The sequence below is a fragment of the Aplidium turbinatum genome, chromosome 9 (genome assembly GCF_918807975.1).
Source record: "Aplidium turbinatum chromosome 9, kaAplTurb1.1, whole genome shotgun sequence".
Lineage (NCBI taxonomy): Eukaryota > Metazoa > Chordata > Ascidiacea > Aplousobranchia > Polyclinidae > Aplidium > Aplidium turbinatum.
The window spans coordinates 21,366,967-21,384,923 of NC_137480.1; the positions used below are offsets into that span (position 1 = coordinate 21,366,967).

Here is a 17,957-nt window from a genome sequence, read left to right on the forward strand (position 1 = left end):
AGCTTACATTTTTAAAATATCCCAGTTGGTAAAATTTGTGGTTTTTACATTACATTGATTTAACGTCTGCAGACGTTAAATCAATGCAAAAACTACGGATTATGCTAGCTGGAATGATGAAGGAAGAAAAGAATCAGCCGTCAATCGCATTCTATGACCTATGTGGTCATTACTCACAATGGACACAAAATACTGTGAGTTGATGTTTCTTGTTAACACTTTGGGTTCAAAACGGTTGGTATAGTTGCAGGTCTTGATACTCATTTGAAGTGTGACTGTGAAAACGTTTTAACTTCCGCCATTCAAACATGATGCTTACTGCTGCAATTAATCCCGATGTAGGCTACAAGCAAGACTAACTGACCTTGCATAATCAAATCATTCAATGTTTATAAATAATGCACACTACTGTAGCCTGTTATGTTATGTAATTGTTTGCTTATGGTTTACAATCTATAAATCTAGTAAAGCTGTTTTTGCAGTGCTATGGCATATGGATTGTCCAAATAATCACAACTATTGTAATCATTGTAATGTACCCTACTTCTTCCGTTGTCTTAGATTATTTTGGGGCATGGCTAGCCAGTTTTCTAAAACATGTTAAAATTCATATCAAATTTGGTCTAAATCTTGAACAGTTGGTATCCAAGTAGTTAACATTACAAAAAAACAAGCTACTTTATTAACTTAGCGTGAGATTAACTATAATTTTCTTGCATTCAAAGTGAATTAAATGACAATGCTTGTATTTCGTAGGATACAAGCGAAAGTTGGTTGCTCGATAAACTGACATTGTTTATCTCAGTGATAAGAAGAAAGATTGTTCTGCAAGAGCAAACAAAACCCAAAAAACTGTCGATAATTAGCATACCTCTACGACGATCGCATGAATTATGTCCAGCTGAGAAATCTGCCGTTTTTACATTGATACAACGCCTGCAGACGTTGAATCAATGTAAAAAGTACAAATTTGTCAGCTGGGCAGTCGTTGTAGTAATAGATGTCACAGAAACTTTGATTGACGAAGCTTGGTCATTTGTCATGCAATCTATAGGTGACTGAGGTTGTTGTAAGAAGTTTTTTTCATGCCCGCTTTTGTCGCTTTGTGACATTTCTATGCATGACGCATGCTATTGTATCGAGGACGCTGATCACATGATAGAAAAATGCCTGAAAAAATTGACGTACTTTAAATTACCTACAATCGTTTTTAAACCGCATAAGGAATGACTTTAGTTTTTTTTAATGACCTTAATGATGTCAGTCAAGTAAAAGTAATCAAAGGGATGCGTAGCCAGAGCTTTAAAAGTTTTCTAAACAATTAAAACACTGCGTGAAGTCACGCCGTTTAAAATTGAGAATAATTGCACCAATTTAGCAGCTATTGTTGTAAACGCTTGAAGACTTAGATTACCCTTAAACGTATAAAAATTTAAAAAGTGATTGATTTTGTTGTAACTTTAAAATCCAAATTTGAGCAGGTCACTTTTTGAAGTTTTACTTTTCCTCTCACGAATACCTTTTCTCACATTTGGTCAGTCTCTTGAATTAGCAAACTGCGTCAGTGCGTCATATTTAACCAATTCTTAAATTTTTGCATAAGGATAGAAATTATTTTTGTCAGAGCTGTTGTAGACTTACTGAGTAGTTGCAGTACGCTTTAATACGGTAGTTTGATATTTAGAAGTTCAGTTGGTTGTTGTGAAACTTGCATGTTTACACGGTTAACAAAGTAAACCAATTTCTTCGAATGTTTGAGTTGGTGTTATCGGTCTACTATTCAATTACAAAAAATAAACGATGAAAATTATGCAGCGAAAAGCGACAAAGGCTATAGTCTTTTGCAAATGCTTTAGTATTAACCAAAGAAACACATAACGTTTCACAGCACGAAGGTGCACGTTGAATCACGAAGTTAACATTTCTTGAAATTAAACCTTCCTTATATTTTCAGTGTCCTTACTATAAGATTTTGTCAATCCGTTAAGTTTATCAAGAATCAGCTGTAAAAAATTCAATCCTTTAGCTAAAACACGTCGCCTATAGTATAGCCTACAGGCTTTATTGCTGTTACTCGTTTACGCATTACTGTAATAGGTACGCTTGAGAATCAAAACTGACAAACTTGCTGCTATAACTTGCTACGGTAGTTCGGAAGCAATGATAATAAAGTTACTAATTTATGCGGCCAGAAGTGCTAATTTACCCAAGTTTCACAACGTTTTTTTAGTTTTCCTTGAAAATATAAGTTTGTTAATTTTTGCAATTTGTTGAAAAGTTATGATTTCAAAATAGCAGAGATGTACTTCTCTATTTCAAGCGAAAAGAATTGGAAAAGTAACTTCACTAAAACACGCTTTCGTCAGTAATTGGTAGTTGAAACCACATAAACATTGAATTACTTCTAACTGACGCTGTAGCAAGCCAAATTAACCCGAGTAGAAAAAGGTATTACTTACCAAAAAATTGTAAAGACTATTGGAGTAGAAATATTTACCAAACAAGCGGCTTTTGCGTTGAACATTGCATCCACCCGCGCTCTTTTAGATGGATCTGTTTGCTTTTGCGGTGTTTGAACAATTTCTAACGTTGAATCATCATAGTTTTGTTGCTCGAATGTCAGATTGACATTTTTTTCGCTCTCAAGTTTATCCGATGAGAGACATGACTTGAGGGTAAACGAGTGTCAAGGAAATTGAAATAATGTAGGATGCACTTATTGTAGCTTTATCCTCTGTCACTATCAGATGACAAAGTAGATAGGTAGCCCGACATTCTGTTGAAATCAGGTTTGCATCGGCAACAAACGTTGAAAGCAAGCACCCATGCGTTTAGCGCAAGCATTTTTTGCAAAGCAGGAACTGTGACAATTTTAGCTTAAATTAGGGCATTTCCAAAGTAACTGATAGTGACACGACTGTCATACTTCGTCCGTGGTTAAGTTTTGCTTTAGAATACGCTATAAATAAACATTTAGCGGAAATCTAAACAGCAACATCTCCACAAAAAGCATTGCAATTAGGAATTTTACTACAGTTTAAATGCCTTCGTTTACCAGGAGCAAAGGAAAGTTTCGTTTAAATCGCTTGTTTAGTTTAGACAAATGTGTGCAAAGTCGAACACAGCAGAAAGAGGCTCCTGAACGACCCTCGAAAGGGCAACAGTTCGACACCAACTGAAAGCAAGCGTTCATATATTTTGCAAGATACTTAATGTCATGCTTTAAGATGGAGGCGAAGATTTGCTTTCATGCCTTTCCGTCTACTTACTCTGATTCTTCAACCACCTGGCATTAGTTTGATGGTTGACGATTGCAAAATAAACTTAAAAGACACTTGATGAGCATGGTGAAATAAAAGTGTCGTTTAAAAAAAATCAAATGACTTAAAACTAGAATTTCACACAGAGCAACTTTGTCTTTGCATAACGTTTTTGACAGGTGTAGTTTTGCAAATATCGATTATTTGAACAGTTGCAGTTGCTGGTTTTATAACTTTTCAGACTTTATGAAGCGCAAAGACAATTTCAAGCTTTCCCCTTTCTCCACATCTTAGGTTACAGAAAGCCTTTTATAAAACGTTGTAGAAATTTTACTTTGTTCCAAAAGAAAAGTAACGAACTAAGCAACACTATAGGATTTAACATTGGTTTACCTGAAGTTTAAAAAGTAATTACAATTACAAAGAAAGTTTTAAAGGGAAAGCATAGATGTCGATTAACAATGGTACAGCAGTTCAAAAGTATTTTTTGCGGTATAAAAGCTCCTTTTGAGACTGAACAGCTCAACTCGAGAACAGAATAGCAAATCGGTGCCACACTGATACCAATCGAAAAGATACAGATTGCAGAGAGAATGCATCTCATTATTCAACTGTTTATTGAACCAAGAAAACAAGCAATTACTCTTGCACCTCGGCATTTTTGCCGTATGTTTTCCGCTTAATTTTGTCCCCAGACGTTTTTGCGCAACCTTTAAACCTCGCGTGATCTGTCGGTTTGATTAGTTTGATCTCGTTATTTTATTTATTAGCATTAGACGAAGTCTCTAGAAATCATATACTGTGCACAAGAAGATATCTCATAGGGCCCCATGATGTGAATTGGAACAATCAAGAAGTATGTTTTCTAACCTTAACATCCTCTAATTAATTTTTCATCCTTGACGCAGAGATAAGCCTAGGTTGTCATTATCAAGAAATCGACAAAATTACTTGCACAGGCCGGTCTTTAGCGTTTACAGAAACAGTTTAAAGATTGTTAGCAACTTGATGGTAACACTGTTTTAATCACATAGCATTTAGCCGCTGACGAAATGAATCAAGCCAATCAAACGCCCGCTACAAGTCGTTTCCCATCAGGCGAGAGCAATTCATCAACACTTGCTAGTAACTTGTAAGTAGGCTACTATACAAAAATATAACATTGTGTTTCGTTAAGCTGGAAATTTTGAGATAAAGAAAAGTGTTTAAAATTATTACAGTAAACCCCGCTCAATTGGACCACATCGTGACCAAGCTAAACTATTTACAGTAAGCGAAGGGTGCGATCAAACGTGGGGCGATTAACCTGGGTTGAATGTATTGAGTAGATGTGTATTTTTGTAACAAATCTATTGCAATATTGAAAAGTTGAAAAGCCTGCTACAGTTTATTGAGGTCAAGAAGATTGAGTTACCATTTTGCTGAAACTTTTGCCCTTATTAGAGTAGGCAATCCCTGGCAATTATGTAAGCGATTAGGCAATTATAAGAGTAAACAATTTCTACCCAATTTATTTTCTCCTGGTGAAGGTGACCGACAATTTGCATCATCCAGTGTCAATGAAAATAACCCTCAATGATATCCTAAGACGACGTATAAAAGAATTTGCGATCGGTAGATCTGGTCTTCATCAGCCCTTAGGAGAGGGTGGCATACAAATGTCACCCTGTCATTAGGTCGAATCGACATTCGTTGGCTTTCGACCCTCACAATACGGACAACAGGAGACGTTAAATCGTGGCGTGAGTGAGGGAGTAGAATCTAGTGTCAAACTGCGTTGGTATGGCTGAAAGCTAAGTGTCACATTCACCTCACGCTTTCACAAATATTCAGAATGGATCGGTAAATTACCTTTTGCATTGCAGTACCTACGTTCTCCCGTTTGATCATGTTGGTGTGGCGGTCTCAGCCGCCATCATATTGACATTGTTGATATGTGGATTGGTCGGAAATTCTATTACAATTGCAGTGATTTCCAATTATAAAAATTTGAGGTAAGACCTTGTCTGAATTGACTTAAACCTCCAATGTAGACCTATGCATACAGTAGGCTATACATTTACAAACGCAAATTAACCTTTTAAACGCAGTAGAAAACACAATGCGAGCAGAGCTTACAATAAATAGATGTGAAAAATATAGTTTATTCTAAATTTCATTATGTCATGATCTATTTGTAATTTTTTACTTTTTCTCAGTTTGCAGACCAGCTAAATATGTATGTCTGCAACATGAAAAGGTATTTTAGTTTTTTTTCTATTTATATTTTACACTTGCAAAGCTTGTTGGCTAACAATTGATATTTAATACAAGACAATTAATACTTGATGGAAAGAATGGATGCAGCGCGTGCTTGTGATTTTTAAAACTAATACACAGCAAGAATTTAAGTTATTTGCGTTTGGCTCGTTGTTCAGAGCGAGTTTAATCCAGTAGGCTATAACCAAATGTAAAATACGTCATAACGAAATGAAACTACATGTATGCGGATAATATTTTGAGGATAAAACATAAGTTTTATTCTCAAATCAAACAAAACTGTTATCAAATGATCAAATAGTGTTTGATAACCGTGGTCTATTTTGTAGCTGCATTTACCAATAGTTTATCAGCAAAGTTTATGGTTACCGAGATATGAAAATAAGAACCGGAATTTTCTGAGAAATAACTTCGCTACCAAGAGACGTATGTTTCTACTAACTCAATTAAACTTAAACTAAGGTTCCTTAATGCGTCATCATACTGCAAGATTCAACGATATTCATTTTTTAAATATTTTTTCACGTTATGAAACTGATTGCAAAGCTTGATTAGAATGCTCACTACTCGTTTTAACGAGTTTTGTAAGTTAAAAAATACAAGCATTTGAATAAACTAAAAATAGTCAAAATATTTTGCATCAAATTTAGCTCGAAAACACTTATTTTTTGTTTATCTGTGTAATTTTTGTGCACGTGAAAATATTGTGAATACTCAATTGTGCTTGTTAGAAAGTTTTTAAACAAAGAATCTCAAATTGAACTGGAAATATTTTAACCAAAATAAAGTCAAAATGTTGTTTGGTGAATAAAATAGCCCCATTAATAAGGTTCTGAACATCTTAGCGGGGATTCTTCTTTCAAACACCAACTTTAGCAAACAATCAGAAGTATTTCTTTCTGTATTTAGGCCAGGGGTTCTCAACCTTTTTTACACCGTGGCCCGCTTTGAAAATTTTGAAAAATCAATGGCCCCCTATTTTTTTCAACCTTTTGAAAAAATTAAGAAACGTCATTTTAATTAAAAAAACTTGTTTACTTCATGAAGATTTGGGAAAAATCACTACTATTTTTATTAATTTTTAATTTCTTTCTTTTGTTATATAGTGTTGGAGTAGACTTAGAGATGATAAATTAAAAAAATTATTATGTTTCAAATTTTTCCATGGCCCCCTTGAAAAAGGCTCAAGGCCCACTAGGGGGGCATGGCCCCCAGGTTGGGAACCCCTGATTTAGGGTATAGAAAGCAGTGGCAAAGCTGCAACAAAAAGGTCTTATTTTGAGCACCAATTAACATTTTATTTACTTAAAAAAACCTTTGCTTCCCGGCTGTGCATTTTCCGAGTTTCTAATTCAGCCTGAATCGACGTCACCTGTTTTGATATTTCCAAAAATACTTTTAGCGTGAAATTTTCCACCATGACGTGTAGTTTCAATGCTCAATGACTTTTAGATAATTTCGGTCATTATTACATAATAAGTAAACCAAATCAGGCAGGTTCGAAAACTTGCATAACTTGTTGATAAAGCTTTCGCTAACGTACAAGTGGCTTCTTCAATATCTTATTCAAATAATTGCCTAAGTCTTTGTTAGTGAATTAAGGATAATTAACTTTGGAATCTGTTTGTGCAGGAGGAATGTATTCATGCGATTTATCTTATCTCTATGCGTCTCCGATCTTTTATCAGCTCTAATAAGCTGGGTGTTCTTATACAGAAGGACGTGGGGATTTGATCGCTGGGAACCATTACCAGATTTCTTTTGTAAGGTAAACCCATTACTTTTTAAATTTACGGAAAAAGAGGTACCTTCAATCTATAATTGTGCTATGTTGAATAATGCAAAGGGGTGGATTTAATTATTTATGAGCAAGCATAATTGAACACTATTGTATTTACAGTTAGTTGCATTGGTAAGGCGAGCTCCGTTCATTAGAAATTTTCCCTACATATCATAAATGTTGTGGCATAAAATACTTCTAAAGCCTATCTATTTTTGTGAGTTAGTATCACAGGCGTAAAGAATTGACTACATTTTTATTTAAAAGTCAAACTGCTCAAGCGGGGTAGAGTAGAGATTTGAACCTTTGTTGCTGGTTTCTAACTTCTCTCAGCTTATTTAGTTCTGATTAAGTTCTCTGGATATGTGGTGTCATAACTTCTCATATCAAATCAATATTGCAAGACCCTGAATTTTGCTTTCTCTTCTAGACCGGTGTAGAAGATTAGAGCAAGAAAGTGTGTAGGCTATGACAAAGCAAACATGTGTGAAACAATTTGAAAACCGGACCAACTAGGACACACCACAGTATTTGCAGTTTCCAATAAACAGGGGTGGAATTCAAACAAACAGTGCGTTGATCCTTTTGCCTGGATCAAGCAAACGGGCTTGAAAGAAAGTAGTAAACGCATTCAGATATTGCTCAAAACGATTTAGTTGTAAATATTAAACGAACCATTATGATCATTTATATTAACATTGTTCCAGTTTTACTGGGGTGTCGATTTCATGACGTCCTACGCAACTTCTCTCCACATCATTGGCTTTGCCACTCTACGATTTGTTTCGCTTCGCTTCCCGTATCTTTACAACAAGATGACATTGTTCCATACCCATGTAAGTGTAGTAGTGAAGTCATGCATATAGCCTACATTGTTTTTCTCCTACTAAGTGTCATTTGAGAAAGGGTACTTATTTGAACCCTTTTCTCCTTTTTGTCGCAAGGTTTCAATAAAAAAACTCAGCATTTTAATCGCTGGATTATGGATATATTCAGAAAATTTGCTGGAGTATAACCTACTCCACAGAAGTCTTCAAAACGACATTTTGTAGAATAAGTATATGTTTCAGGTTGTGTTTTGTATAAGTTGAAAGGTTAAAGCTAATAAAAATTCCCTGTCATGTACAAGCTTCATTAATTCCGCCATACCTTCATAACCTCAGCTTTGTTGCAGGTTTTATTGGCGCTGATCTGGGCCATTTGTTTTGCTTGTGGGTTCATTCCATTTTGGTTGTTTTATGGAGTCACAATCAAAGACCGGACTATGCTTGGGGTTGTCGAAGATGCCGGATGGCCAGCATGCACTGTCTTGCTTTCAAAGTAAGAACAAATTTATTAAATCGGTTGCAAATTCCTAACTTTAATATTGTAGAATCTAAATTCCATCACAGGCTTTACAATAAATCCCTAACTTTTGAAATTATTGACAACGATTTAATTGTTACAAAATAAATTGCTGTGATGTGTAATATATTGCAATGTTGTATCATATATTCTATTGTGTAGGCTATTGTATGTTGTTATGGTATAGCCTAAATATTACACTGCGCAATATACTCCAACATCCGCCGGATCGACAACTGTTTAGTGCTTGCCTTTCTGACTTTTGCATCTTTGAATGAAGCACTGAAGTTATTTTCATAAATGCTCTGCCACATTTTGTATTTGTTTTTCAATCTATAGAGTATACATACAGCAGCATTCCACCTTTGTGGTAAAGCAGTGCGATGTCAAAAAGTCAAGTCTCTAAATTTTAAGCGCAGTCAGATCCGAAATAGCAAAACATTTGCATTTGGGCCAACAATATAAATTTCGGACTCGAAATAGACAAAACTATAAAAACAATTTGAATGAATCACGACAGTACAATAACGCTGCGTGCCTTAAGCTGACAGGCCAATTGTATATATTTGTATTTTGGTGAGATTGAAACCTTTTGAAATTAAATTAAAATATCTTAACATGCACAGATATGAGAAATACCAAAAATATCAAAAGATTGCCTACCCCCTGTTCTTCTTGATACCGTTGGCTGGTATCATCACCATGTGTATGGGCATGATCTTTCTAATCGTTTACCGAGCGAAAACATCGATCAAATCTACTGATGAAAAAAATTGGAGAAAAAAAGAAAAACAAGCCATCATACAGCTGTCATTTATCATTGCTTCTTTTCTTATTGGATACGTTCCTTTCATTGGTAAGTGTATGGTTAATTTTACAACAGTGCTTTTCAATATTTAATGAGACAGATTTTGACAGACAAACACTTTTACTTTCCATTGAAAAAACCGCTTTTAAAGTTTAATTATGATAGCCTTTGGATGCTCTGAACTGCATTTTCTACTTTAAGCTGCTTACAGCCCGTTAGGATATAGAATGACTTGCATATCTCATACTACGGATATCCGGAGGCTACGTTGAAGGTAGCTGGCTGAAGTTGATATATCTAGCAATCTCTGGTTATGTAATCCGTTTGCTCCACTTTTTGTGACTCAAGATGCATTATTATTTGTACAAAACTATAGCCAGTGCGCCCAATTTGCTTGTCTAGTAGCTTACAAAAATATCTTAGTTACAGTACTGCTTGCAAGGGATTCCTGTGAAGGCTACTGTGACGTACAATATCATTCATTAATTATTCACATAAATCAGGTCAAAAAAAAAGTCAAATCAGTTTACTCATAAGATTAACAGCAACAAACGCAAAGGTGAAATAAAAGCTTTTTTGACGAACTCCGGTGACTCAGTTGGTTTAGCGCCTCACTTTGTGCAAGAAGAATCCTCGAGTTCAGGCGCCCTCGTTCGCTCTTGGTGTGTGGGCTTGACTCGCTTGAGCAATGTGTTTCAAAAGCTGTTCAACATTCAGTGGCACATAGTGGATGGAATAATTCACAGACGATAACACTTTGACAATCGGAAATTTCACTCTGCCAATCTGGTAACCGGGCCTGCGTCAGTGGTTCAAAGCAGCTACAAGTATCAGAGGCTTTCTCAGTCCAAGGATATAGATTTAATTAACCCAATCAAAAGTAACCAGGGCTGAATATTCAGTAAAATAGAATATGCGTGTCTAGAAAGATATAAATTCACCAAAGTTTCGCACTAACTTCCAATTTTTGAACATTGAATTTCCAAGCATCGCATCCTTTGAGTCCATAATTGAATTTCTCTCTAGTCCCGGCTTGACTGGGCGTGTAGTTGTTCTCTAATACGTTAAATTGCCTACCCTATGTTTTGCATATTAACTTTCAATTGTCTGAAATTTGATCCATCGATTTACTAAAATTGCTCTTTTAAACCTTAGGCTGTAGTTTGGTTGACTCTTTAGAGAATGTTAATTTCAGCATGCCAATTTTCAGTATTAAAACAATCAGTGATCAAACAAAATCTATCGCAATGGTTTTACATTCCGAAAAATAATATTAAATTTACATTGAAAATTAATATATGTCGTTGTTTTGCAGCGTACGAGTTTTGGTCAGTGAGTTATGTGCCAACAAGTTACAGCGACAAACTTGCATATTGGTTCAGTGTTGCCCAGTACATTTGTTTGCGATTCTCAGAGTGTTTGAATCCAATTTTTTATAACCTCGGCTCAGCCAAGATGCGAAAGTATTCGAAAAGATTGCTGCGCAAAGTCTTGTGCGACATTAAGCCATTAAAGTTTCTCACTGGACCTTCAGGACTCAGCGCTCAAATTACTGAACCAGTCATTTAATAGAAAATGTTTTCTATTGCTTTGGAAAAGTGCAATATGTTCATGCTCACAACTGTTCAGTGTATCTCCATCTAAAGCAGACACGTTTCTGTGCACAGTGCAATCATTTCAAAGCGGCCTGGCGCAAGTGAGACTGGGAAATAAACTGTTAATCGTGCTATCATAGAGTGGTTATGCAAATTACCATCACTTGGTTTTCTACCACCTGTCCTATATTTTGAAAGATCTGTAGCATGCGAAAGAAAATGATCTCATGTCTTATGCAAATATCCTGATCTTGAACTTTCCAAACATTTTTCATGTTGCTTTATGCTTCCAACAGCTACGAACAAGCACACTATCTTCCTTTTTGCTTGATTGATACATTGACACCTACATGTTTTACCCCAATCAACACTGCACTCGTGAGTCGTGACGCAATGTTTTTCTCCCGTGTCCACCAGAGTTGAATCCATTACACAGTTTTCAGTTCATTTATATTACAATTAAAATTTTACCATCAAAATTGTTAATTATATTACAATTACATGGTTCTGAAATTTTCAAATTACAACTACTTTCTAATGTAATTACAGTAATTCCACGTTTCGATTGAAAAATTAAATATTTATGTTAATCGACAATTAATTATTTACTGTTTAATTTTATCAAAGACAAGTAGAAGAACTGCATTTGATAAAATTAGGTTGCAATGTAGAAGTCCCTTTTGAACCTCAGTGATCGACCCAACAAAAGTACTGATATCATGCGTGCAACTTATCAAATGTAATTGTGTATGGACCAACATTTTTTGAAATTACAATTACAAAACAAAAAAAGTCTCAATAACTTATAATTGACACAAAAATATGGAATTAATGACATTCAATTGCAATTAGATATCTCTGTAAAATAGCATTGATCCAATTCTGGTGGCCACTGCCGGTATATATATTTTATACAAGAGTTCTTGTTTGTGAAAAATATTGCTATGTCAAAGTGTAAACTCCTGCTTACACATTTTTAATCCAAGCCAAAGGTACATTTGGGGCTTGGTTTATAGCCTACGAAACTGTTATGCCAGTTTTTTTTTCTTGCTTTGTGAAATGTGACCTTTTCTTTTCACTTTGAATAAAACGTAATAAATAGCCTACAGTTATTGTTACAGAATTCTAATGTACGTTAGGACTGTATATTATCGGCTGCATTGCCGAGTGGTGAGAGCCCTGGAACGACGTTCGATTGGGCGCCGTTTCGACACCGCTCAAGAGCATGTGACTGTGTCTTTGGCAAGACACTTAAAGGCATGCCTGAAGGTGGACACAAAGATTGGCTTCCTTGTCTTTCCGTCCACTTAATCTAAGTCTCCAACCACCAGGTGTAAGCCTGGACACGACAAACAAGCAAAACTGTATTTGAATAAGAATGTTGAAACGTCTTCAAGTAGTTTTGTTCACAATTTAATAAAGCGGGGAAAACTATCAGTAATTTTTATTATACCGGTTCTTAAGCTTCTCAGTCTTTGCGGCCGTTGTACCGTTTCTCTTTTAACTGCTTTTTGTTGTTTATTTTTTGTTGTTTCTTAGTTGAATCTGGAGTAAGAATTTTATGCATTTTTTAGCCGAAAAAAGATGTCTATTTGTTGAATTGTGTTTATAAGTATTTAATATTGCCGCTAAAAATATACATGTTTAAAGTTATCTCAAATTATTATGTCAATAAATGTTTAGTCACAGAAAGCTACAAACAATTCAAAGAATGGTCAAAATCAAAGTCGTCACCTCCAGTAGAAAACTGGCTCCCTTAGCAAGATCAGACTAACATGCCCACAATGAAACCATAGCAAATCGCAGATCATTTCTCTGTGCAAGCAAAATTGAATTTTATGTGCAAACTAGTCTACTGAATAAAATTATACAGTAAGAATTATGTAATAGACATGTTTAGTAATTTTGAGTTTAGAAGCTTTTTAAGTTGAAAAACAAGTAGAGTAAGACGTTTTAAATAAGAAATACGTTGCTTGGTATCAAAATAGTTTGAAACAATTACGTTACAGTAGAGCTTTAATAGGAAAGAAAAGTGGTAGGGAAGGTTATATAGTAGACGGTGGTTTAGGAAGGATTTTCTTAGACTTAAAGGAACGGGTCATTCTAAAAATTAATTAAAAAAACATTCATTCGACCGCTTAGACTTAGAGTCAATCCTCAATTCTGCTTGTGGAATTGGGCAAGTCAACTTACAGTCGTGAGGAGCGCTCAGACGAACTGGGTTGAATGCTCAGTTCCACAGTACTTAAAAGTTGTGCTGTAGTACGCTATGAAGTAGAAAACTGTGTCGTCACTGATGCATTATTGCGTGTTCTAATGTAGAAGTGTGCAGTGGGATGCCTGGAGACTGAACTGGAAGGGTTTTGATGTGTGCGGTTCGAGTCGGCAAAAAGCATCACTCTGACTGCGCTTGGTATAAAAAAGAACAAAAATTAATAAATTATTGGTCAGTTTTGACACTGATTTAAAAGTTGAAAAAATCTAGCAATCCTCTTAGGGCCGGAATCGGTCAATTAAAGATGGAAGCGTTCAAGATATATATTCGTTCCAGCTTCGTTGCTCAACAGGTGATTTACTAAGAATTGAAACTCTCCAGCTGGACCGCAAAGCATCATGTTCATTTAATTAGTAGGCCTATTTAGGCAAAGTTTTAGTGGCACTTTCAAATGTGCGCTGCCGCATTGTCATTGTACAGATGCGTTGCTACTACTTTTTTTACTGTACAACAAAATACACCGGTTGATCGATTTACAGTTTACCAGCCATGCACGAATTAATTCGTGCAATTTATCAGTTAATCGATTAATCTGTGTCTGTAACTGTAATGATGTTTAATATTTTTACTTTTGGAGAGAAAGCCCACCATTTAACTTATAACTTATGTTACAACATCAAAGCCATGTGTTTTTCGGCAGTCGAGTGTAGCAGAAACTCAGCGATAAACACGTGTTTTGCCCATGAGGCTGAGCCATGTTACGCAAAAATTGAATTCGAAATACAATTTTTGTAAAAATTTATTCAATTCCAGAAAGCATACGGTAGTTTTTTCTTCAAAATTAGCAAGCTCCTATGGGTTCTGGATTTTCGTAATTTTCATCGTCCGAAACTTCTATTGCTTCCGGGTCTGCAACATCGAGTCCTTCAAGTAAAGATTCTGAGCTGGTCCGACGAACCTTGAAATTATCTTGATCAACTCGATTCCTATACAAAGATGCGATGGATAAAATACTACAATGTAATATTTGTTAAAATGTTATTGAGGGTTAGCCCCCAGACCCCCTATCCACCCTTTTGCTAATTTAGACCTTTCTTTTAACATTGTTAATTTGCTCTCAGAATTATTGTTTGGGTAAAAGTTTTAAAATTAACTATATATCATCATTAAACAAGAACTATTGTTACTCAATAACAATTCATTAGCCTATAACAAAGTGTGGTAGCCTACTTTCACAAAAAGATGTTTAACATTGGCAAGTTGATTTGGAATTCCCGACATCTGGGCAACAATTGAAAGTAAAGAGTAAAACTTCACAAGTAACGAAGTTAGAACGAGAAATAGACCACCTCAAAAGAAACATGTGAAACAAAATTTCGGCTAAGAAAAAGTAGCAAAAATAGGCCTATAGCCTGCATGCGAGGAAAAACTACGCTAAGGCATCACTGTATTAGAAATTGCATAGGCTATATAGGCTTCACTGTAAGATACAGCCTAAAAGCGGACCAAAACTAAGCTGGCGGATAATTCTGAGCACTCGGCCTATCGAGATATAATGCTGCTAAAGGTGAAACTAAAATTATGCCTTTGAAGTATCAAAAGCTAATAGATCACCAATCAGCTGTATTAAAATAGATAGTTAAAATACCAATCCATATGTGACATAACGGTGCTTGTTACTCACGTATAAAGTAAACTCATTTTTTGCATTCAGTTAGATTTTTATTTTAACAAATGATCATCGTCATCATCTCCATGAGAAACAGCTCAACTGTTGTCATAACGATGTGAACACAAGGTAAAGAAATTATGTTATGGCAGATGTCTAACTTGACACAACGCTCGTCACAGACGACTCGCCTTTATGCCCGGTGCGTTTGTCCTCGCTAAAGTTGATTCAATTGTATTTACAAGAAATCGATTTTGATCTTTGAAATCATCTTCAATCACGCTCATTCAAATAAAATCACTTTTTTCATACAAATATATTTGAATAAGCTTGGTCGAACTAAAAAAATCCTAGAAACCAAATCGATTTCTTTCTAACATGATTAAACCGTAGTATTGACTGTAAAGAGGAATTAGCTAATTTGTAACCATTACACCTTTTCAACGAGTGATTAATCGTAGCCTGTTTGTGATAAAAATAACAACATATTGTTACGCACATGCCCTCTGCTGACAATGATTTTTTAGTCTGTGGAGGACCTTCAGGAGCCATGAGAAGAGGACTTGGTGCTATGGTAGCAGGAGAGTTTCTTCGAGACCTCACTTTAAACTGAAGGTTCCTACATGTGTAAAATAGCTTACCTGTGACTTCTTTTAGTTTAAGAGGCTTACTGTATGAGGCTAGTGCCCAATCATTACAAATTTGACTCATGTGATATGGTTTGTATGACAAACAACGAGATACCTTTCTCAACATTGTAAAAATGCTCTTTACTGGAGGTATGCAAAACTTGATGGCCAATTAGGCCTAAAGCAGTTAGTTGTTAGGACAAGTAGTTAGTTTTTGACTGTTTCAGGCTGACAAAAATGCTTAAATCAATTAGTCAACCAAGGTCACTTTGAAACACTGCATGATCTCAGAAGTGTGGCAAAATTTACAAAAGCATGTAGTTTATGATGATATATAACCTATGATGACGGGATTACTTTGCTGGTACCTACGGGTCGAGAGCATGTTGCGGTGGGCCTTTCTTTCCTTTACTTTTAGAAATCAACTTTATGCTTTTTAAATCTTCAATGATGTTTACGCATGCAGCACTGTTATGTAGCTTTCTGGAATTGTCTTCTTTCTTGACAAGTTGTGCCTGTAGAAAACAGAACCAACAAAAAAACTTCGTTTTATATACGAAAAAGCGATTTTGAATGCATGGTCTACCAAGCTTGTGAAACTAGCTTGAGTTCTCTTCTTCACGTTCAGGCATAGGCTATGGCCTACACGTGGTAGTTGATGGCTAGGCTAGGCCTATAGGCTATGCTGCACAATGTAGCTAACTTTTAACGAAAAGAAATGTAAAAAGCCAATCTCGGATTTTAACCATAAGTAGAATGTAACTGATAAGAGCATTTTGACGGATAAGTGGCTTGGTTGAACCATTAGTAGCCTACCCGCAACCAGACCTTCTGATGATCCGTTAGGTGAAACAATTTGTAAAGGCTTCAGATAGTAATAACTATATTTGATTCAAATGCTTGTAGATATGCAATTTAAACGTGAAGATATTACAGAATACGCTTTCTTTTTTTGACAAGTTTTTTTTTGCCATTTTTTAAACGCTTAATTTATACAAAATGCCTATTCGCCTAAACAGGTGTCAGAAGCAAAAGCTGTAGATTAATTAGGGATGGTAAGCTATCCCCTCCAACCTCCTTCTGGACTGCAAATGCATATTCTAATGAGAAACATTGAGCTAATTTGTAACTTGCGTGCCTTAAATCCCACTCAATACTGCACTGAGCTAGAATTATGAAACAGAAACGTATAAAAAACAAAACAAAAAATAGTATTTGTCGCTACCGGCAATGATTGTCTTCTTCTTTGAATGGAAGGATCAGTTAATTTCGGGGGTTCAAATCCTGAATAACTGGCTCTTCTTTGTCTTTCTACTTTCTTTTCATTTTGTTGCAAAGTTCGAAACCTATCCATCGTGTAAATGCGTCCACGGTTGACGATTTGCCGCCAACTTTAAACTAAAACAAATTGCAAAATAGAACGTTGACTTTACAAAACTTTTCATTAAAATCTTCCTTTGACTTCACCAATGATTCAAAATAATTTGTAGTTTGATAAAAATAATCAAAAAAAGTGGGGAATACCTCACTAAATTGGCGAAGTTAAATTTCTTATAAAGATTTTGCATTATATAATCTTATTCAAATAAATTATATTTGAATAAAAGAATATGCTACAGACTACTCCGAATTCGACGAAGCCACGCTTGGATGACGTAAGCTCTATAACGAATAAATTCAGCAATTTAGTGAGGTATTCTATACTTTTTTCAAAAACAAACTGTTTTTTTAAAGCTGAGGTGATTTAGCAAATTTATTTTACTTTTTTTTTTAAAACATTTTGTTTCAAGCGGTTTTATTTGAACGAAGTTTGCGGTCATAAAAAAGAATTAACTCGGTTGAAGAAATTTATAAATTTATACAAGCTTGCTTTCAACTACCTCCAATTTTAAGTTTGTAACGCTTGTAAGCAATTGACAATTCATTAAGTCGAAAGAGCTCTGTTTTCTTTGTTCACATTGTCCCTCGGCACTGACCTTGTGGAACAGTTGGCCACTTCCTTGCTTCCGTTTCCTTAATGGCAAATACCTTGATTGAACTCATTGCTGCAACATAGTTATGTGAAAGATTTTGTAAACTGACTTTTTCATTCATTGCTGTCATATTATGACGTCATAATACTTTTGCATTATTTTTATAAGAAAACCTTGTGGAGAATTGATCTCAATTTTCGGACAACTGGATACAGAAATAGTTTTAAGGATACAGGCAAGGGCGTTGACAGGGGGTCTAGGTGGTACTTTTGGACCCGGGCCCGGAATATTTAAGGGGCCCGGATTTAAAAAATTCCCCGTGACTTCAAACAGTATCATGATCTTGATATAATCAGATCTAAAGGAATTGCCATCAAAGGTTAAAACACCCACTTCAGCCGTCAGATGGTAAAATACCGAGCCCT

The 17,957-nt window shown here is 35.5% G+C and overlaps 2 protein-coding genes across 3 annotated transcripts; one reads left to right on the forward strand and one right to left on the reverse strand.

Annotated features, from left to right (window-relative positions):
• Positions 1-4,312: 4,312 nt before the first annotated feature.
• LOC145776782 (growth hormone secretagogue receptor type 1-like) lies at positions 4,313-12,796 on the forward strand. Its single transcript, XM_082588007.1, has 7 exons — positions 4,313-4,392; positions 5,126-5,254; positions 7,152-7,287; positions 8,007-8,135; positions 8,474-8,619; positions 9,270-9,499; positions 10,767-12,796. Exons 1-7 carry the CDS (start codon positions 4,313-4,315, stop codon positions 11,018-11,020), a joined length of 1,104 nt encoding a protein of 367 aa, XP_082444133.1. The 3' UTR covers positions 11,021-12,796.
• Positions 12,797-14,042: 1,246 nt separating this feature from the next.
• On the reverse strand, positions 14,043-17,615 carry LOC145777590 (uncharacterized). Of its 2 annotated transcripts, none has more exons than XM_082589010.1 (5): positions 17,536-17,615; positions 16,785-16,957; positions 15,932-16,074; positions 15,430-15,549; positions 14,043-14,247 (listed from the first exon to the last, which is right to left on the reverse strand). In XM_082589010.1, exons 2-5 carry the CDS (start codon positions 16,911-16,913, stop codon positions 14,103-14,105), a joined length of 537 nt encoding a protein of 178 aa, XP_082445136.1. In that variant the 5' UTR covers positions 16,914-16,957; positions 17,536-17,615; the 3' UTR covers positions 14,043-14,102. The 2 variants fall into 2 exon arrangements, with proteins under 2 accessions (XP_082445136.1, XP_082445135.1); XM_082589009.1 differs by having other exon boundaries at positions 17,440-17,609.
• Positions 17,616-17,957: the final 342 nt, after the last annotated feature.